The sequence below is a fragment of the Lotus japonicus genome, chromosome 6, assembly GCF_012489685.1.
Source record: "Lotus japonicus ecotype B-129 chromosome 6, LjGifu_v1.2".
Taxonomy (NCBI): Eukaryota; Viridiplantae; Streptophyta; class Magnoliopsida; order Fabales; family Fabaceae; genus Lotus; species Lotus japonicus.
This window is the reverse complement of record NC_080046.1, coordinates 57848816-57867443: the sequence shown is the minus strand read 5'-3', so window position 1 is coordinate 57867443 and position 18628 is coordinate 57848816. Positions and strand designations below refer to the sequence as shown.

Here is an 18628-nt window from a genome sequence, read left to right as displayed (position 1 = left end):
TGTTTCGCATTTTATTCGTGCTGGTGTGTGTTGTAAATGTCTTGGGATGTTGGCTCCAATTCTTTGTGGGCTGTATGGTTTTACTTTAACTAGTTTCCTTTTTCTTTGGTTGTTACTTGAGTTTAGGTACTCTTTTTTCTTTTTTGGATTTTTTCCATTGAGTTTTTCCTAGGGAGGTTTTAATGAGACTCACTCGCAGAATCGTTTAAACAACCAAGGATGTGGTTTGTGTTATGCCAATGTTGTTATCCTTGCGCATTGCAGGATGGTGGTTGTAGTACGTCATTGTTTTGTTCTTTTTTTTTTGACAAGCCAAAGAATTGTATTTAAAATTAGCATAAGGGATGTTAAACCCAAATACAAAAGGTGAAGAAAGAAAAAATAAAAGAACAATAAGAACCCAACTACAAAAAGCTAAAACCACCCAACTTTCTACTACAGGCTTACACTGAACACATTACCAAACCCCACACAACCATATCAGCAAAAACAACACTACCATGAACCAACAGACAACCAATTCGCAGGCAGCACCAAGAACAAGTAACAAAGATGGTAACAAACCAACAAACAATCCATCCATGCCACCTGCGTCGTGCACAAGAACGAGAGACATATTAACGGGCTTGATTTCTATTCAAATCAAGAATAATGGAAACCCTTCACTTTCTCCTTTCTCCAATGCCAGGACCTGATCTGTATTAGTTCCAACACGAGACTATCATCCCAAATCCCATCCTTGAAAATAATATTGTTGCGAATAAGCCATAAGGACCAGCATGTAGCCATCCACACTGTCACATCAGCAAGCCTCTATTTCTTATTTCTGCCCAAGAATGAAAACTAGCTAAAGAAAGACTTTGACGAAGAAGGCAATGTTGTAACAAACCCGAACCAGCGTTGGACAACAAGCCAGACATCTAGAGACTGCGCGCAAGTGCAGAACAAGTGATCACATCACTCCTCTTCACGAGTACATAGAGGACAAAGCAAATCCACACCTGCAGGAATAGCACTGCGCCTCCTTAAATTAATCTTGGTTGGGATCCGGTTGAGCAACATGCGCCAAACAAAGGCTTTCACCTTTGACGGAGCAATGCCATTCCAAATTGACTGAAAGTCAATGTCAGAATCCTCTGAGTCGCATACCTGCATAAAAGAATAAGTTGTTAACTGAATAAACTCCCTCCTCCCCTGGTTCCCACAACCACCTATTCGGCATCCCCTCCCGCAGACAACAAATATTAATAGTATTCAACAAAGTATCAAACCATCCTAACTCCCTTCCTCGCAACCCCCTCCTCTATGCAAATTCCCACTCCCAAATACTCTGTCTCCACTCCCCCACCTCCTCAATAGTAGCATATTTGTTTTGAGATAAATTATACATTCTGTGAAATCTTCCCTCCAAGTGTCCCGACCCTAACCAATCATCCAGCCAAAATCTAGTTGCATCCCCTTCTCCCAGAGATTTATTAATGCCCAGATCAAACCAATTATCATCCGAACACAGTGAAAGAACATCTCTCCAGCAAGGGGAAGAACACCTGCCATCCTCAGATTGAGATTTAATCACCTTGCACCAGAAGCTATTTTGTTCTGTCAAAAACCACCACCTCCATTTACCAATAAGCGCCTTATTGAAAGTAGACAAATCATTTATCCCTAAGTCACCAAGAGCTTTGGATTTACAAACGTCAGTCCATTTTACCCAAGCAATTTTCCTTTCCACATCTGAGCCACCCCAAAAAAACTTACGCATGAGCCTAGTGCATTAATTGATTATCCCAACTGGCATCTTAAAAAAGATAAAAAGAAGAGAGGAAATGCAGACAAGACACTTTGAATGAGACAAATTCGCCCCCCTAAGGATACTGATTTCTGCTTCCACCTTGATAACTTCTTTCTGAACTTTTGAAAGACTGGCTCCCATAGCTGTAAGCTGTTAGTTCTCCCCCCACCGGTATCCCCAAATAAACAAAGAGAATTTGCATTAGTTTACAGTTCCGCATTGATGCAAACATGGGTAAAACACCCCTCTCCACTCCACTGCTACTCCTGCTAACTTGCTTTTATGAAAGTTTACCTTAAGACCAGAAGCTAATTCAAAGCACCTCAAGACACACTTGATTAGTCATATATTTTGAACACTTGCCTCCCCAATAAAACGGTGTCATCCGCAAACTACAACATAGATATTGCCAAGTCCCTTCCCATGCTAAAATTGAAGCCCACAAATCTGCCCCTGCAACCACCAAGAATAAGAATGGAGATAATGGATCCCCTGCCGCAGCCCTTTTTCCATTTTAAATTCCACCCCGAGACTGCCATTCAAACCGTCATTATTTTGTTCATGCTCATTCCATGAGAGGGCTTGTTCTCTTGGGTTTTTGCTTTTATTAATAATTATATCTTTTGTTTAAAAAAAAGATAAGTTTATTTTAAGATGTTATCTTATTTTTATCTCTTCTCTATTTTTATTTGCTTTATTTTAGGAGAAAGATTTGGAGAAAAAAATGAGAAATCATTAAATTATGGACGATGGGATCCTGTGTAGCGCATGTGCATGACGTTACCATGCACCTTCGGCGTGATTGCGACACGTGTCGTAGGTTGGAAGTAGATGTACGAGATCCATGAGGTTCTAATAAGGTGCATTGCGGTACACCGTTAGCCATACGCCAGACACGTCAGATTCACGAGATTCGCATCCAACGCTCCAGATTCTCGACGGTGCACTGTTTTACAGTGGGCGTGGCTGCCCCAGATCTTCTTCTGCATCAGAAAGGACAAAAAAGCACATAACACGAAAATCACTTTAAAATCAGTTTTTAACCTATTTTTTGGGATCTTTTCATCTTTCTCTTCTTCTAAACCTAATAAATAATTTTGGGAGACTCTTTGAGGCACTTTCTTGGTGGAGAGGAAGGCTAGGCCCTTGAGGGCCGACATTAAGGCCATGGCGGAAGGTGACAGCTTCTCCGGACGTCCATGCTTCGTTCTATCTTGGGTTTCACTTTTACCTTTACCACTTTTTGTTGTCTTTTGACTCTCTATTTTAGTGATTGTGATGATGTACATTGATTTTACTCTTATTTGATACATCTTTATGCAGTTATAATTATGAGTTATCATTATTTGGTGTTTCTCTCTTATGCTTAGGCTATGTTTGACATGTCATTTCAGCTAGCTTAAAGCTTATTTGACTAGCTTAAAAGCTCTATAAAAGTGTTTGGTGAAGGAGCTTATTTCAGTAGCTTAAAGCTTTAAGCTATAAGCTATCTGAGTAGCTTATAGCTTATTGAATTTATTGTCATTGTTATCCTTATTATTTTATTAAAATTCCACCATATAGGTATTAATGTTGAAATAAAATAAGTAAAAAGAAATATTATATTTTAAAGATGATTTTTTTTGTCCTTCGGAAAACCTTTTTTTAAGATGATAAATAAATTGAGTCAAATTAAAATATTTAAAGTTATAATAATTTTAATATTAATATCCTATGGACAAGTAATGTATTAATGTGAAAATAAAGTAATGTTAAATATAAAAATAATTATACAAGTATGTCATTTTACAATTTCAGCTTGTTCAACAACTAGTTTTACCAAACACTTTTGTTACAATTATGTAGTTTTTCAGCTCTAGCTAGCTTATCAACTTTCAGCTATGAGCTAGCTTTTCAGCTAAACGTGTCAAACATATCCTAAGTATATAATTGTCGCGGATCAAGAAAAAAGGAAAGTAATGGTCGGGTACAATCAATTTGATCAATATGTTATTATTGATGTTCGTAAGGACCCATATGTCAACTTGATATATGATTTTATATTTTGGTTGTTGATAAATCATTTATTAGAATAGATTATATATGTCACTATGTCACTATTGATGCGTAATGTTCAAGAATTTAACTGGGAATATCCTAGTTTTACATGGGTTACGTTGAATTAAAAATGTTGGCTCAGTACATTATTTTTTTTGCGTCTTTAACTATGCACATTATTGATATATGCATAATTGAATAAATCGATAATTAATGAGAGGTATAATAGATGATGTAATAGAAAAAGAAGAAAGATATAAATAAAATTAAATAGATGGAAATAAAATGGAACCGAAAATAAATTGTCAAATAATCAAAACTCATGCATAATATTTATATCTAGTTTTTCTTTAAATTTATTAAAATTATATATTTTCATATATGGATATGGGACTAAGGTAAACTTAAGTGAAATCATGATTGTCAATCTTTAGAGATTACCTAATCTCGTAATGTTATCTCGTAACCTCGTGCAAAAATAATACTTTTAAAATTATAATAATGATTAAGTCACACTAATAGTACCTAAAATTATTCAAATTATCCAACAATGACAATTAAAATCATGCATAAAATTACCAAATATCCAAACCTAAGGTTCATAAGTCATAACAAGTTAACAAAACATCAATACAAGTTAAGATAAACTTAAAACAAGAACAAATAAGTCACTAGTTGTCCAAATTTAAAATCCTACAACACCGTCGAATTTAGAACAACTAGAATCATCATCTTCATCATCACTACAAAAAATCTGTCAATTAGCGGGGTTTTTTATTTGCATTTAGTGGGGGTTTTCAACCCCCACGAGCTACTTAGCGGGGGTTTTGAAAAATCCTGAAGTTACACTCGCCACAAATTATTAACGGCGTTTTTCAGCAAACCCTGGTACCTGCATTATGCATTTAGTGGCGGTTTTTAGCGGGGGTTTTAAACCTCCCTTATACGCAAGTTTTTTTAACGGGAGTTTACAACCTCCCTTAAATGTAAAAGATTATTTACACTGTTTCTATATCACTAGGGACCTTTGGCATCTCTAGATAACTGATCATCCCTCATGAAAATTGAAACATAGGGTGGTCTTGAAGTCTACTTACTTACTTCTAGGAAAAGTCCGCAAGCTTCATCATAGACAACCAACTTAACTAATTGGTGATTGTAATAATACTCAAAATCAATTAAATATGCAAAAGAACAGAACCTCAGTCAGAGAACATTTCTTTGTTATACTACCATGTGCAAACCTAGTTTATCTAAGTTAACCAATAAGTACCTACATATCTCTCTCATTCATTCACGCCACTAGATACATGAAAAAGAAATATTGAATGAGTGATTAGCCCATAAATTAATTCTTCAGCAACTGATATGTGAAAACTAGTTGTAAAATCTATACCTGGAAAACCGGTGACTTCACTGGTGTTTGGCATATCACACTGAGATCATTGGTCTGCTGTATCAAGGAAAGTAGTAGGTCGTTGAACTTCTTGGCTAATAAGACAATAGAGAAATGAGTAAACATGGAAATATGCCGAAACCCAACAATCTCAAATGCAATCAGTCGATAACTAGTGAAAAATAAAGATAATCAATCTGGACGAGATGAGCATTTTCCAATAGAAATGAGAGTAGTCTATATCATTATCCTCTACATCTACCCCTTTAGTTATCCATTCATCATCAGATTGGATTTCATCAAAAGGAGGAGGAAGCCGCGTTGGAGGAGAAGGAAGTTGCGCTGGTGGACGCGCGAGATGATGAGTGAAGGCTGCGCACGCAGAGATGAGAGAAGAAGTAGAAAGAACGACATAGTTGAGTGGCAAGAACGACAGAGATGAGTGAAAACCTTAAAATTTGTGGGTTAAGTGACTCAAATAGCCTTAAGCAAAACAATTTTTTGACATTTTTTAAAAAACAAGGTAATCTCGTAATCTCGTGGTAATCTCGCGATATTACACGAGATTAAGAGATATCTCGTGATATTAGTCGAGATTTGAAAAAAAAGTTATTACCCCCCGCTAGTCTCGTCTCGTTTTTGGTACGTGATATCGTAATCTCGTAAGAGATTAAGAGATATATCTAGAGTGTTGGGAAACAACACAGCTGAAGAAAAAATAAAACACAATCACAACACAAGAAAAATACGTGGAAACTCCGAAACCGGAGAAAAAACCACCATTGTTGCCTAAATCGGCAACCAGAGAATTATCACTATGTGAAAATTGTTACAACACATAGACTTCACTCACTCTCACCCTAATACCCAGTACAACCACACTCTCACAAAGCAAATATTTAAACTAAGTAAGATATAAGCTTAAAGTGCTACTGACTGGTACATATAAAAACAAAGAACTTTGGTCCAATATATAGCCTTGGTCTCCCCCTTGCTTCACCACACTAAGCGATGTGGGACTTCTCCGATAGCTAACTTTCAACCCCAACAATCTCCACCTTGATTGTAAGAGTTACACATCTTCCGCTTACATTGTCTATACCGACAATCATACTCCACCATAAAGAGTACACTTCACTTGGAAATAAATCATTCCAATAATTTTCTTGACTTGGAACTAAATCATCCAAGAATTTCCACATGCTGAAACCTTGCTGAAATTTTATGGTGCAACTCCCATATTGGCTTCCAGGAAGTTCTTTAGTCATCGGCACCTCTCACCACACACCTAGCATCAATGCACCAATGCCCGTGTTATGTTTCTTAATTCGCTAGCAATAACTTGTCCTTTTCCATGGTATAGCGGAAATACCATAAGGACAAACTTTATCTTCTAGATGAGATCACCACCATCTCCCAGAACAAGGGAGACATTTCTAGCACTTACCTCAGAGTCTTTTTCAGATACTCCTCCACCTAGACAATTTCTCTTCACATGCCCAGACTTTCACACTTTCAGCACGCCAGATTCTTTGCAAGGATCTTCTTCTCATTAGCCCCACCTCCAGTTAGAAATATTGAGCTTGATGAAGTGCTTTCATCATTTTTCATTATCCTTTCTTCCAAAATAATTTTAGTTGCAACTTCTTGAAAACTCAAACTTTCCTTCCCATACATCAAAACAAGTTTCAGATGAATATAGGAAGATGGAAGGGATAAAATGAGCCTTAACGCTTTATCTTCATCATCAATCTCAACTTTAATAGATTCCAGCTCGGAAACAACACAACTGAAGAAAAAATAAAACACAATCCCAACACAAGAAAAATACGTGGAAACTCTAAAACCGGAGAAAAAACCACGACCGTTGCCTAAACCGGCAACCAGAGAATTATCACCATGTGAAAATTGTTACAACACTTAGATTTCTCTCACTCTCACCCCAATACCCAATACAACCACACTCTCACAAAGAAAATATTTAAACTAAGTCAGATATAAGCTTAAAGTGTTACTGACTGGTACATAAAAAAACAAAGAACCTAGGTCCAATATATAGCCTTGGTCTCCCCCTTGCTTCACCACAATAAGCGATGCGAAACTTCTCTAATACGTGGAAACTCTAAAACCGGAGAAAAAACCACGACCGTTGCCTAAACCGGCAACCAGAGAATTATCACCATGTGAAAATTGTTACAACACTTAGATTTCTCTCACTCTCACCCCAATACCCAATACAACCACACTCTCACAAAGAAAATATTTAAACTAAGTCAGATATAAGCTTAAAGTGTTACTGACTGGTACATAAAAAAACAAAGAACCTAGGTCCAATATATAGCCTTGGTCTCCCCCTTGCTTCACCACAATAAGCGATGCGAAACTTCTCTAATAGCTAATTTTTAACCTCCTTCTTTATTTTAGAAATTTGGCAATGTGGGACTTGACAATCAACCCCAACATAGAGATTGACAACAATGAGTGAAATTATATATTAGGAATAATATATATACACAAGAGCTTATTTAAAAAAGAATCATTAAAAAGAAAAATCAAATTAAGAAAAATAAGTTTTTAGGTGTTGTCTTTGAGTTGCATCTATCATTGAGAGACAACCAAACCTCATAGTAACCAAGGGGAGGGATGTTGAATCATCTGAATGCGATTAGATCATATAATTAAAAGGGATTAAATTCATGTGTTTTAAGCCTCATCTTCAGGAAACAGGGTGAAAGAGGATATTAACGGAGTCACGCTAGTCAATGATTACTCTGCTTATTACAATATTAGAACTAAAAATAAATAAATAAAATGTGTTGTCCATAGTCATCATTGTTAAACACAATTACCATATCGGAGACTCTTGGCTCGGATTGGTGGGTACGAGGAAGTTTGCATAATTTCTTGAAGGACCTCTTTCAGGCAATCGATCACCAAGGGCTTATCACCATCTACGAATCCGTTAGTGATTACCAACGTATCCACTCCAAGAGATATTTAACCCTTTTATAAATCTTATGTTCCCAAGTTTGATGACCGAGAATGATGGGTGCTATGACACTTTTCGCCTCTTGTGGAACAAACATTTAAATTTACTTGCCCTTTTGTGGATCGCATGGTTTGTTTGTTGCCTTCTTGTCATATTCATTAGTCATGCATAGTATAGATGAATGAAATACGGTTATTGGTTCCTCACAGCAGCGCCAATGTTTGGGTAAGTGAATACCGAACATGAGTTTGGAATGTTGTACGGAATTGGTGAACGGGGACGTTCCTCCACATAAGGGCTTACTTCTTCTAGTATCAAGTGATTAGGTGGGCATCGGAGGTGGGTACCTCCCTGACACTCTTACGCTCAAGTTAGAAAGGCGGGAGAGAAATAAGGATTCAGGTTGAACAATTAGTGTGTACATAAAACGTGTCTATATACGTAGGGTTACAACAAACCACAAGAGAATCAAGTCAAAATATTATCTGATAGATATTATCTCGTAATTAGATGTGTTACATAGTAAGGAATCTTTATTCTCATAATGCATACGACATCATCAATTTTGGTTTTGTTTCTCTTTTGAGGAAGTTGTGTTCTGTTTTGTTTGTCCTGCCTCTGTTTTTGCAACAGCAGTGGTCTCTTGTCACTGCTGCTTGCTTCTTCTCTTTGTTTCTTGTTGTATAGGGTTGGGGTACCCCTAGTACCCCCTTATATTTATATATTACAATATGCTTACCAAAAAAAATTGTCTATTGTTTTATTCCGTAACAATGATAATTCTTAATAAATTAAGTGTTAATATTATATAATGGTAGACACTCAGATTTTTAAACGACTAAATTTATTTAATAAAAAAAAAATTTAAATTATGGATTTTCTTAAATAAATTTATAATGGTAGGCACTTATGTAATTTTTATTAAATAAATGTAATTATGTATTTTCTTCTTTATAATATGTTTCCTATAATATTTTATTGATATATATATCTTATTTGACTAAACTTAAATCTTAAAATTTTACCACATATATTATTCTTACAACGCATACTTCCCCTAAGTTTATTATAAATACAAAGAAACCGGGGAAGGTCATTTGTGAGTTGGGAGCTTTGGGGTGGGGTGACTTCAAGTTTGAGTGATGATGATGGAGATTGAATCCAAGTGGGTGGTCCTGATGGCCATTGTTGTTTTGATGTTGCGATACCTTCTCAAGAATGTAAATTGGTGGTTGTATGAATCTAAATTGGGTAAGAAGCAGTACTCACTGCCCCCTGGTGACATGGGCTGGCCCTTCATTGGCAACATGTGGTTTTTCCTTAGAGCTTTCAAGTCCAGGGACCCTGATTCCTTCATGTCCTCCATTGTCTCTAGGTACAATTCATTCATCACGCTCAGTCTATTATATACACTTATACAGGTTCAAATAAGTTTTTAGTTATCTAAATTATTATTATAAGATTTCATTTTGATCACTAACATCTAATTTTTATATGATTTTGGTTTTACTCTTATGTATAATTTTCATATCACTTTATAATATCTCATTAAATAATTATGTGGCTAACAAAGAGTGATGTCGCTAATACCACATGTCAAAAGTAATCTTATGTGAATGACTTGTTTGGTAGTCAGGATAGAGAGTTGGATCAGATCATAAAAAGATAAGGGCGAGATAGACTCTTATCTTATCTTGTGTTTATGATTGTGAAGGTAATGATATGATATGTATTGAATAAAAAGTGCATAATATTTTTTTAAAAGTAAGTAGTTGATTAGATTTAGTTTTTTTACATTTTTATAAATGAGCCTATATTTTAAAATGAACTAAAATTAATTAAATTTTTATTGTTTGCTTATTTTAGTTTTCTTGAAGGTAGCCTATTTTAATTAAAATTATATAGGTAACTAGCCAATTGGTTTAAACTTAGTAGTGGCATATTATAAATTAATTTAATTTAAAAAACAATTGACAACAACAAGAAATTTTATTGAGTGAGAATAAAGTACATGAGAACAACCCTCTTATGAAAAGATGAACATCACAAAGAGATTGGTAAGAAAAAGCTAACTCATCCTCTTAGAAGGTCCTTACTTAGAGAAAGTGTCTCATTCAAACCTTTGTAGGAAAAAATCATTTGGAATAAAAACTTAGAAAAGGAAAAAATTACGATTTAAATTTAAAAATATTATTAATAGCATTAATTTTTCAAAGATACTTTATATTTACATCATAAATTATTATATAGGTAGATAAATAATTTTAAATAATATAAAATCAGCGTATATTATTCTAATAAAATCAATTTTTAATATTTTTGTAAATGACCCTATTTTTTAAAATTTAATTAATTTTTATTCATTATCCTATTTAAATTTTTTTTCTCGAAGGGAGCATAATTTAATTAAAATTAAAAGCTATATATTCAACCAATTGGTTTTAACTTAGTAGTGGAACGTGATAGAAAATAAAAAATAACTAAATTTTAAAAAATATTATTAAATTTTTTTTTCAAAAGTACTTTATATTTAAATTGTAAATTATTATATAACTAGATAAATAATTATACATAATATCAATTATTTATTATTAATAATTATAAATAATTTTTTTTCCAAAAATAAATAATTGTTACTCCTTACTATAAAAATAAAAAACTACGTAAAAGTTAGTATATTTTTTTAATAAGAATATTCTTATTTAAATGGTGACTCTATCTTTTATCATTCTCCAATGCATAAATGATGGGAGAAAATCAAGAAAACGGGACTAGAAATTATTTTGGAAAAGTAAATATAAATTGATAATAAATTAAATGCTACCAAGTACCGACAACATACTATGTTTCTTAATTATTTTGATTTTATACACCGACCAAATGAAGAATTAAGTAGGGTTGGTTTGGTTTAAGAAACATTTTTTATTTTTCATTTTCATTTGCAAATTGTTAAAATTTAAAAAACATGTTTGTTTTGATTTTTTATTTTCATTTTCACGCTGCCACCGCCTTTTACCGATACCGCTACCATCATTGCCGCCATCACAGCTACCATTGTTGCCAATTTTCATCACCACTACCACTAACCTTAACAATCATTGTCACTGTTGTCACCACCATCACCACCCACCACCCACCTCCACCACCACTGCCACCATTGTTGTCATCCCTAACCACCACCACCAACCGCTGCCGCCACCATCAACCTCCACTAACATTACTTTTATCTCACTATTTCTATTGTTTTCATTTCTTTTTCTTTAATTTTTTTTGTTTTCAGTATATTTTAGAAAAATATTTCTTAAGAATACATTTTCTTAATGTCAAGGAATCTAAAAAGACTCGTACCAATTTGAAATTGAGATTATGAAGTGTGAAGTTTCATTATTGATCATCCCAAGTATGATGACACCTGACATTTTTTTAATGATCTAATTAATAATAAAGATATGGACGAAGCGGAATATACAAGGCCTTCATGTTTGGGAACCCAAGTGTGATTGTGACAACCCCTGGAGCATGCAAGAGAGTTCTGACAGATGACACTAAATTTGAACCTGGTTGGCCTCGCTCTACAATAGAACTCATGGGAAAGAAGTCATTCGTGTCAATTGGGTATGAAGAACACAAGCGTCTCAGGCGCCTGACATCGTCTTCAATCAATGGCATGGAAGCATTGTCTCTGTACTTGACATACATTGAAGACAATGTTATAAGTTCCTTGGAGAAATGGTCCAACATGGGAGAAATTGAATTCTTAACTCAGATGCGGAAGCTTACTTTTAAAATCATCATGCATATTTTCATTAGCTCAGAAAGTGAACATGTCATGGAGGCTTTGGAAAGAGAATACACTCAACTTAACCATGGAGTTAGAGCCATGCGGATTAATATTCCTGGATTTGCATACCACAAGGCATTCAAGGTAACATCTCAACATCATTTTACGTTGTTAAGCATTTTGTTAGAAGTCTCACTTTAACTAGAGATATGATCAAGATAGTTCTTAGAAAGAGTAAAAAACAACCCTAAATTTTGTGGTTAAGTATCCCAAATTCTAATACTCAATATGAAAACCAAAAAGTTAATTAGAATTTGTTTGCTTCTAATTCTTCTTAAGTTTAAAAGAATACAGCCTAAAGAACCTTACTGTCTCTAAGTTACAAAAGTTAATTGTTATGGGCTAGTAAATGTATGATCATATTAGGATGAGGCTATGCTAGCCGTAGGGGATTGACTGTTTTTTATTACTAGTATTGGGCTTAATTTATAATATTAAGGGGAGAGGTTGGGTTAGGACACTCTTAAGTCTTAACTGTTCGTCAGTCACGATCTCATAGCTTGGCGTTAAAAAGCCATGAGACCTTTGTACAAAAAAAAAATTATGAGTCATGGGGCAGCTGGTTAACGGTTGAAGAGACTTTTGCAGGGAAAGAAAGTCTGCTCGAAGGCGATACTCATGTTCACTTGATTGAATAAATTTATAATTCTCTTTTCGTCGTTTTGAACTTAATCATCTCGGGTTCACTTTATGAACACTTACCATTTATTTATTTATTAATTTGAATTTTAGGCGAGGAAAAAACTACTTGCCATATTCCAATCTATTGTGGACGAGAGAAGAGAGCAAAGGAAGACATTTGTACCAAAAAAAGCCAAAGATATGATGGATGCTCTGATTGATGTTGAAGATGATAAAGGGAGAAAGTTGAGTGATGAGGAAATCATTGATATCATGTTGATGTACTTGAATGCTGGTCATGAATCTTCAGGACATATCACCATGTGGGCGACCTATTTCCTGCAAAAGCACCCAGAATATCTCCAAAAGGCTAAGGTATATATCATCAAGTTATTCAATTATCATTCATAGTCCATCTATATTTACAATTACTCATGAACAAGAAACATGAACTCTAATCACTTCATTAAAATGTCTCCACATCTTACTCTGTAATACAAAAATTTAACGTTAATATTGTTTAACCATTGAATAGGCGGAACAAGAAGAAATAATAAAGAAAAGGCCTCCAACACAGAAAGGGTTGACTCTTAAGGAAATTCGACAGATGGAATTTCTTTATAAGGTATAGATTTGTTGATCTCATGTTACTGACAAATGATATTGGACCAATTATCAACTATGGGTTACATTTGTTTTCAATTTTGTATATTTCCATAGGTGATTGATGAAACATTGCGTGTGATTACATTCTCACTTGTGGTATTTCGAGAGGCAAAGTCTGATGTCAACATAAATGGTTAGTGTTTTGCATATTTGGTGAATTGAGCTATTTGATGTCTTCTTCTCCTTTATTTTGAACATGATTTTGCGTAAGATACAAATGATGGCGATTGGCTTGCACAATGGATGTTCATTACATCACTGATTTGAAAACATCATGATGTGACAAGATATAGATTTGAAAATGTAATATGCTCTTAATTCATCTTACAAATTACTAGTAACATGTGTGGATCAAATTTTATATCATCAATTCTAACCTAGAAATCAAAATTTATTTTAAATTCAGAATCAATTGCAGAAATACTTACGGACATTCACCAAATGTACATGTGTGATACAGGTTACATCATTCCAAAAGGTTGGAAAGTGTTGATTTGGTTTAGGTCGGTTCATCTTGATCCTGAAATATATCCTGATCCGATGCAATTTAATCCTAATAGATGGAATGTAAGTTGCAAAGTTTTATTTTTAAACATAGACACACACACACACACACACACACATATAACTTATACTTGTGATTTATACATTTATAGAAGGAACACAAGGCTGGGGAATTTCTTCCCTTTGGAGCAGGAACTAGATTGTGTCCAGGCAATGATCTAGCCAAGATGGAAATTGCAGTTTTTCTTCATCATTTCATAATGAATTACCAGTGAGTAATTCATCATAAACCTATTCTCCCATTTTTTACCTCTTATTTCATTAAAAAAAAATATTGGTTGTAACAAGCATTTCTTTAACAATTTTATGTGATTTATTGATTACACAGGCTTGAACAGGTTAATCCTGAATGTCGAGTGAGATACTTACCTCATCCAAGGCCCATGGACAATTGCTTGGCAAGGATCAGGAAATGTTCACCTACATCAACCTAAGATGGAAGAAAGGGGATTTACAATATGAAATTCGATCAATAAATGTACGAACCCAAAGCTAGTATAAGTTATTTTATAATAATCGAATAATGTTTATGATAAAATGTATGATAACACTCGTGAACTGTCACAATTTATCATTTATGTGCCATGACAATATACCATTTGGATTGTTGTGATTTCAAGTATTTCATTAAAAAAAACTATCCCATTTACTCACTTTTGAGGAAAAGACAATGATCGGCACAAGGGTGTTTGATGAACCTCATGATCTAAATTAACCAATGTCATTATTTCGAATTTATTTGATTAATCAGTTTACTTAATCGTTCTTGAAGTAATAAGTGTGAATGAAATGAAATCAGTCTCACGTTGGATAAAGAAATAAGAGTTAAACAATTTATAAGTGAAATGACTCACTCAACCATTATCCACTGGCCATGTAACTCAAATTGCGTTTTTTGCTCCATTCATGCGGGGATCAATTTGAGTCATACCTGTAGATTAACATAGGGGAGAAACATGGAAGTTTTTTTTATCTCCCACTGCTCCGTTGTTTTCTTTTTCCCTTCTAGAGGTTTTTGGGGTTGTTTGGACCCATCTTCTTTCTTTTTCTGTTTTTCTGTTTCTTGTACAGGGTTGGTGTAACGCCCCGAATTTCAGGGTTTACAGTAACAATCTGATAAAGTAAATATGCAATGTTTTCCAAAAGGATTTATAAAAGCGAGTATTATTTTTTTTCTTCTCAAAGAGTTTTCAAAACATGACATGCCTAAACCCCACTGTAATTAAATTTACATCAAGCCTTAAACAAGGCAAGTACCCGAGGGTAAACCCGAAAGCACCCAACCTACAAAACCTGACAAATAGAAATGCAATGACACCATAAATCCGACATACTCCCTACGATCTCCACATCGGGGAACCGTAGGAAAGCAAAGCATCGGAACCTACCCGAAGACTCAAACATAAATTCCTAAAAATCATTAGGTAAGCTTAAACCAATAACGGTAAGCTCTCTAACCCAAGGCTCTAGCCTTAAACCCGACTCTACTCTTCAAGTCTTTCACAAATCTTCAAGTTCTCATCTCCGACTCGTTCTGAGGTCAAGCTTCATCGAGGGTTCTCCATCGCCTAATAGCGTTAAGCGCCCAAACAACAAGTAGCAAACAGAAAGGGTTAACTCCATACAACTACCACATATAAAAGAGAAAAGCATGCTATTAAAATTTAATTGCATGTCATGATAAATAAACTAGCAACTTAATTCAAGTAGATGACGACAAAAATCCAACAAAATAAAATCAAATCAGATATCAACAACATAGATTTAATCAGATATCAGCAACATAATAACATATTGAAATCAGTTATCAACAACCTCAACAATATAGCATCGAATCAGATATCAACAACCTCAACAATATAACATCGAACCAGATATCAACCAAAACAATATAAGTTCCCTGTAGTACAACTAGGCATTACTACCAAGACATGTCAAATCAAAAGCGTCTCGCAAGACGGGACAGTCACATGGTACGAAAACCATTGATCTGTCACTTAATATGCCACGAAGGCCACTCAATACGCCACGAAGGGCACACAGTACAACCCAACAACGCATATGCACAAATATCAACACAGCATATAGCTACTTAGCACATACTTAGTATGTGATCCAGCCCAACATCAACCACGACAACAATCAAAACATCCACAAGAAAGCAATAATGACAGAAACCAGCAAACTGTCGAAGCCTCTCAGAAAACGGAGACACACGTCTCAATAAGTTCACTCGGTCGAAGCCTCCAGAAAACATTTTCCCAGTTCAGCACAACAGTCATAGTCAAATGTCAATCAATTTAAACACATTCATCTCAAACGCATGCAGTGCGATAAAAGCATACAAGACTCAAAGACGCGCTAAAACGGAGTTACCCTAACCTCTTATTCTCTTTCCAAGCTCGATATAACAAACCGATCCAAAATCAAGCTCCTGAACTCAGCAAGTTCCCTGAAGCATCCTCCTCCGTCGTGAAACCTCACAGCTTGTTCCAAACCTCTTTCCTCAGCTCAACTCGCTCCAACCCTTAAGCAAAATATCATTTCTTAGCCACCAAGAAACAATACAATCCAATAACGCTAAACAAAAACCGAAAGAAGCTTTCGAAACTTCAGAGTTCGACATCTAGGCACGAATGGACAACATGACCTTCGTTTGCTAAAACGTGCACAACTCGAGCTACAGAACTCGGAATGACACGAAACCAAAGCCAAAATTTCGACAACAGGGAGAGCTACGCAATAGCTCAGGCCATACAGACCCAAACATTATTTTTGGACACAGTGCCACAACAACAAGTTTCGGCCATAGCAAAAAATAAGGTTTTTCGAACTTTTCTTCGATCTAATTTAATTCCTAGGTATTCTTAGGCGATATCTAGGCCAGGGAAACTCTCAGAAAAATTATCGGGTCGAAAAACGAAATAGGGGTAATTTGGTCCAAGTTTTAAGCTCAAAAACTCAAAGTTGAAATTTTGAAAAACAAAATTGTTGGGGTTGTTCACAACGACGTTTATAGCAATTAATCTCAAGGGCACTAAGCTTGATTGCATCTTTTTAATCAGAAAGTAAGCACATGTGAAGAAAATGGGTTTTTAGTTCGTTTTTCAGATCTACGGCTACTCGGTGAAAATCCGAACGATCCGACAGTGATTATAGCATGTTGGCTTGTAGTAGAAGATAATTGGAAAGAAAAATCGAATTAAAAGGACAATTTTGCATAAAGCTCAAAACTTTGAGGACAGAAAGACATAGAAAAACCCAACAGAAAGAAGAAACATAAGTAAGATTAAGCATCCTTACCTCTGCACATACGCGTAGCTTCTGAAATCAGTACGATCAGACAAGAATTGAAGAAAATCTCACACTCTCTCTCTCTAAATGCTCCACGACCAAGGGAAGGAAAAATGAGAGAAATTCTCATTTTTTTTCCTTTTTATAGTTGAGGCGAAAATCCAAAAAATCGAGATTTCGCGGTTCCGGTCGTTTTGGTACTTTCATCTGGTGATAAAAATTGAGTGTTCGGCGACAGAATGTCGAAACTCAAATCGAGGTTCTTTTAATTGAAGAAAACGTATCAACCAGAGAATTATCACCATGTGAGAATTGTTACAACACATAGATTTCTCTCACTCTCACCCCAATACCCAATACAACCACACTCTCACAAAGAAAATATTTAAACTAAGTCAGATATAAGCTTAAAGTGTTACTGACTGGTACATAAAAAAACAAAAAACGTAGGTCCAATATATAGCCTTGGTCTCCCCCTTGCTTCACCACACTTAGCGATGTGAACCTTCTCCAATAGCTAATTTTTAACATCCTTCTTTATTTTAGAAATTTGGCAATGTGGGACTTGACAATCAACCCCAACATAGAGATTGACAACAATGAGTGAAATTATATATTAGGAATAATATATACACAAAAGCTCATTTAAAAGAGAATCATTAAAAAGAAAAATCAAATTAAGAAAAATAATTTTTTAGGTGTTGTCTTTGAGTTGCATTTATCATTGAGAGACAACCAAACCTCATAGTAACCAAGGGGAAAGGATGTTGAATCATCTGAATGCGATTAGATCATATAATTAAAAGGGATTAAATTCATGTGTTTTAACCCTCATCTTCAGGAAACAGGGTGAAAGAGGATATTAACGGAGTCACCCTAATCAATGATTACTCTGCTTATTACAATATTAGAACTAAAAATATAAAAAATATGTGTTTTCCATAGTCATCATTGTTAAACACAATTACCATATCGGAGACTCTTGGCTGGGATTGGTGGGTACGAGGAAGTTTGCATAATTTCTTGAAGGACCTCTTTCAGGCATTCGATCACCAAGGGCTTATCACCATTTGCGAATCCGTTAGTGATTACCAACGTATCCACTCCAAGAGATATTTAACCCTTTATAAATCTTATGTTCCCAAGTTTGATGACTGAGAATGATGGGTGCTATGACACTTTTCGCCTCTTGTGGAACAAACATTTAAATTTACTTGCCCTTTTGTGGATCGCATGGTTTGTTTGTTGCCTCCTTGTCATATTCATTAGTCATGCATAGTATAGATGAATGAAATACAGTTATTGTTTCGTCACAGCAGCGCCAATGTTTGGGTAAGTGAATACCGAACATGAGTTTGGAATGTTGTACGGAATTGGTGAACGGGGACGTTCCTCCACATAAGGGCTTACTTCTTCTAGTATAAAGTG

At 35.0% G+C, this 18628-nt stretch overlaps 1 protein-coding gene across 1 annotated transcript; it reads left to right on the top strand.

Moving 5' to 3' along the window:
- Positions 1 to 9341: 9341 nt before the first annotated feature.
- On the top strand, positions 9342 to 14487 carry LOC130724511 (ent-kaurenoic acid oxidase 1-like). The gene is made up of 8 exons (XM_057575752.1): positions 9342 to 9589; positions 11662 to 12139; positions 12788 to 13051; positions 13212 to 13301; positions 13397 to 13475; positions 13803 to 13909; positions 14002 to 14117; positions 14235 to 14487. The coding sequence occupies exons 1-8, from the start codon at positions 9357 to 9359 to the stop codon at positions 14338 to 14340; spliced, it is 1473 nt and encodes a 490-aa protein (XP_057431735.1). The 5' UTR covers positions 9342 to 9356; the 3' UTR covers positions 14341 to 14487.
- The last annotated feature ends 4141 nt before the right edge of the window (positions 14488 to 18628 follow it).